This window comes from Cydia amplana, chromosome 14 (assembly GCF_948474715.1).
Source record: "Cydia amplana chromosome 14, ilCydAmpl1.1, whole genome shotgun sequence".
NCBI lineage: Eukaryota > Metazoa > Arthropoda > Insecta > Lepidoptera > Tortricidae > Cydia > Cydia amplana.
The window spans coordinates 5,737,667-5,742,551 of NC_086082.1; the positions used below are offsets into that span (position 1 = coordinate 5,737,667).

Sequence of the window (4,885 nt, forward strand, 5' to 3'; positions counted from 1 at the left end):
ACCCTATTTCGGATATGAGGGAGTCGTGAATCTATACGTTTCGATAAAAAATATTCGCTGTCCCACTCGGTATAGGGTCAGATTCGTATGTTCATCCCCTTCGAATGCACGTGTTCAATGGTCGTATATTTAAGGTGCGCGTGTGTGTGCGAGCGCGCGGATCGCAGCACCTGCCTGCGCGCGCGCACCCCATTGGACGACAGCACTATCACCGCTACACTGATTTCTTTTAAACTTAATTTTTTTGTAATACTCTCTTTGGACACAAGAAAAAAATCTTACATGTTTGGACCGGTACGAGTCGAATATTTTGTGTGTAGGTGGTATTTTATGTTTATTAATTCTTTTACTAAATGCTAATGAACACGAACTTGACTTGAATAATTCAAATGGTTGATCGAGAGATAGGGTTAAGTTTCGGGTTTCATTTCACCCAAAAAATCCAAAGACAAGCTTATCTTTCATCACTTTAATGGAATTAGATAACAACATGGAACAATAACAACATTATTACTATCTACTTACCAAAAGCCAACTTATCTTTTACACGCACTTTGCACTTGGTCAGGTACACGCGACGGGCGCGCGATGCGCACGCGGTTACCCCGGGGTGCCGTTACCGCCGGGTGACCCCGACATGGGAACGAGCTACCCTTCATGACTTAGTGACCCCTGATAACAATCGCATTGTTACAGTTCAACACATGTTGTATTTACCCACGGCTCGTGGTCGGCACGTGGACACTCTTCAAAATCAATGTATCTATTGTTAGTCTAGGTATGATTAGAATTTGGATACATACTTATTTGCATACAATGTTGTTTATAAGAGGTTTTATAGACTTTGCTTAAATTAATACAGGGGTGAAGTTATTGTAGCTATAGTAGGTAGGATCTAGGTTTAAAAATTTCAAAACTGAATTCTCAGTGTTTTTTTATAAAATTGTATCATACATAATGACATTTTTATTAGTTCTAAATAGCACTAAAAGTTCTGATACTATACTTTTTAACAATTGCAATACATATTTGCAACTAGCAAAAACCAATTACATACTTATTTATTAGATTGTTCGCTTTACTAATATGTAATTCCAATGATACACCAAGTGACTACTAATGCATTACCAATGCTGAAAAATATTTATTTTGTTAATTCATATTATTTATGTAAGTGCATGGTTAAGTAACTCTTTATGTAACTCATCATTGCTATTACAGTATAGACCCCTTGGACTTTATGAAAACGTATCGAATAAACCACTTAACTCACCCACACACACAAGGGAGCTTTTTACGTACGAGGAGCTTTTGTGTCGGGGGCGGCGCGCTGGGTATAAAACGCCGGCCGGCCCGAGCAGCCCCACATTCCCGCCTGTGATCTCACTTGCGACACACGCTCTACCTTGCTATCCCAATTTCTCGCCATGTCTTACTACGCCAACAACGAATACATCATCGCCACTAACAACTCGATGAACGAGAACAAATACAACAGCGAAAAGATGAAGAACAGCGGCATCAAAGCGCTACTGAAGCCGCTAATGAAGATGATTAAGAAAACGACCAAACGCAGCGTTCCCGCCAAAACCGTCGAGACCAGTTTTGAAGCCGACGAGAACGCCAGCAACGAGGCATTGGAGCGCAAGATCTATGAAGAGATGGAGACTTGCCAGCCTGGCGCTGCCTTCCTGATGTACAACGAGGATTCCACCTGTGACCTCATACCCGTCGCCCGCGACGATTTCTACATCCCAGTCCACTTCGCCCGTACCGAAGCCGGCACCTTCTTCTGGACCACCGTCACTAAGACCGAAGCTGACTTCGCAGCGGCGCACTGCTACACAGAATGCCAGACCCCCGAGCAGCAACACCCAGTCTTCCAAGACCGCTGGGTGCAAGCCTAAACTCAATTCAACACTCGACAATCAGTGTCTTCCGTGAAACCAGTGCTGCCGGTTTCTGCAATCGTCTGTGATGTTAGCTTTAATCTCAAAGGTGCCATATAGGATTAGGGTTCGGATAACTCGTGATAACTCCGAAAGCTTTAATTGTATTTTCGAATCGTGATGTGATATTTTGAAAATATTGTATAACTTAGTAGGTTAAGTGTAGGGTAATTGAAATTGTGATCTTCCTTTACTGAGCTTTAATTTAGATTGATAGGTAATTTATTTTGTACGTGAAGGTTAATTTTATACGACAATGGTTCAATGTAATGAAAAAAAATACACATAAGTTAAAAGAATTTTATATTTTTCACTTACATCCCCATTTGCCCTATAATAAATAGAATGATAACATGAAATAAATGATAATATGATCACCAAATGGTCATAAATATATAATAAAGCAATACAGTAGCCAGTAGCGTGCTATGTTAACCACAATTCAATCTTACAAGAGCCGTATCAGAGGTTGTAGCTGAATTCTGCCTTTGGTGGCTCGTTCCATAAGTGGTCAGACGAGATGTTGTCGGCGCGAGCCACGGTCCGTACTTACCATATAAGGCAATGAAGCACCATCAAAAAATACAGTTGGGCCAAGGCATTACAGACCTTTTACCGAAAGCCTTAAGGTGTTCGTGGAAGGCTGTATGGTCTCGGTTTATCTGTATACCGGTCGGGAGGAGCGCGCACGTGCAGAGCCCAAGGCGGACCTCGCTACTGGGTTTTAATGGTCACTTTTTACCGCCGTAGTTTTATTTTGGACGTCAGAATGACGTGATTAAGTGGACTTTGATTGAGAGATAGATAAGAAATATGATTAGGGCAAAAACAATAGGCGCATGTAGCGTTATAAGTATGATTGTTTGCATAGTAGGTGTTGTTTAATCTAATGTTGGATACCTAGGTACAATGTTTAGCCAAATACATTCATGTTTCATGTAGCTTAAAGATGTAGTTACTTGTTGGATACATTAAATTCGATTTAAAGAAACAAATATGACAAAATATGATAGATAGGCTAACGAATATAAAGACATATTACTGGAATATTTAAATGCTACATACATATGTACCTAATGAAATGTAAATTTTATTGCAAACTTTTATTTAACTCACAACTTTTGTCCGTATGTTTAGGTAAACGCTTAAAAGCTACTACTCTGAGGAAGATGACTACTCATTGAATTCAAGCTTGTTAGAATCGATTTATTAAGTAACTATAAATACTGTATCAAGAGTAGGTACCTACATATATTATTTCTAATGACAATAATTGAAAACCTCTAATCCTTATAAATTATAAGTATGAATACAGCATTTTCATAACTTACAAAGTTTTGGTATAGGTTTTTATGTAATTCTTTGGTTGTAATTATAATATTAATATTATACATAACTTTGTAACAATTCCAAATAAAATATAATATACCTCCATTCAACTTTTCTCATAGGTTTCTATACTCATACTCATACTCATACTCGTTTATTCATAAAGCCAATTTACATGTCAAATAAAATTAGAATGATACACTTACACTTAAACTTAAAATTATATATACAATCATAATCGAAAATTAAAACAATCATAACTTCAACTACTTTATACTTGTAGGGACTCTGCAATATATAATACAAGTATGTGCTTACATAATAATCTACACCTATGTAAATACTTTTCAAGGAACAGTTTCTTAATGGGTACCTACGACTATATAGACATTAGCCTCTACAAAAAATGCTACGACGCATCGGCGTAGCACGTGGATTTTAAGCAACATACCTTCTTAAATTATTAAAAACTCTTTGTTATGAAACTGATAAGTATAAAAAAATCTTATAAAAAATTAAAGAATATGTAAATGACACACTATGGCGCAGGCATAATTAATACCAAACTTAATGTACAATAAAAACTTAAAAAGTAACCTAAAATTAAAACTACCTACAAAACTAAAACTAATACCTAAAAAACAGGTGTTGGTACGCATTAAGCAGTAGAACTTTGATAAATACTCCATTAACCACTTAAATCCCATGTTTATACATACCTAAATTAAATGCACGCAACATTAATTATGAAAATATCATAGACTGAAAAGTTTGATTACTCTATAGGTAATAGGAATATCCACGATATTTTGCAAACCACCTCAAACTGATATTTTTATTTTTATCACATAGTAAATGCAACTTCTATATTTATGTACACGGTCTACACTCATTATGGCCGTACCCACAAAATAAGTTCTGTGTTAAACAGGTAAACGTGAAGGTGCATGCAAATACAGATATAGAGATAGTGCGTGCAAAGCAGCCACGCGTTTTTATATAGGTAGTGTATTTTTTAAACTTTTCATGCACAAATAATATACCTAATAATAGATAATGACCTAGTTCTATTTTCAGTCCGCCATAATAAGAGTAAGCAATAGGTACCCGATAGTTTGCAAACTCCTCAGGCAACACCGGCACTTTCGTTTTGCGCAATTTAAAAAACCAACCCCCAAGGCTTCGACAAGTCCCAACCTGTTACGAGAAATAACACCTCAAACAAGTCAGGACTCGTATCTCAGAAGCGTATTGTGCAACTTACTTATTCTTAAAGAATAACAAACTATTCTTATTTGGATGACAAAAGATCGATTACAATAAGCACGATAATTTATCGACACACGTGCGTGCGAAAAGCTTTCTCCCACGAAACGTGTCGTAACACGCACGTATATTTTACTAACTATAGTTATAATTTAATTACAACAAATGGCAGTCACGGTTTCATAATTAAACCAAACTAAAAGCGGCCGCAATAACTTTCATCCAACCGTCAATTAATTGCGCGGTGACAGACTCTCTAGAGATATCACATCGCAAACCCGATATGCTAATCGCCCCGCTATTAAAAAGTAGCCGCGTTATACCGCTAGTCGCCCAGTTGT

General features: G+C 37.2%; 1 protein-coding gene across 1 annotated transcript; it reads left to right on the forward strand.

Annotated features, from left to right (window-relative positions):
- Positions 1-1,129: 1,129 nt before the first annotated feature.
- LOC134653808 (enhancer of split malpha protein-like) lies at positions 1,130-2,248 on the forward strand. Its single transcript, XM_063509173.1, has one exon. It carries the CDS (start codon positions 1,428-1,430, stop codon positions 1,905-1,907), a length of 480 nt encoding a protein of 159 aa, XP_063365243.1. The 5' UTR covers positions 1,130-1,427; the 3' UTR covers positions 1,908-2,248.
- The last annotated feature ends 2,637 nt before the right edge of the window (positions 2,249-4,885 follow it).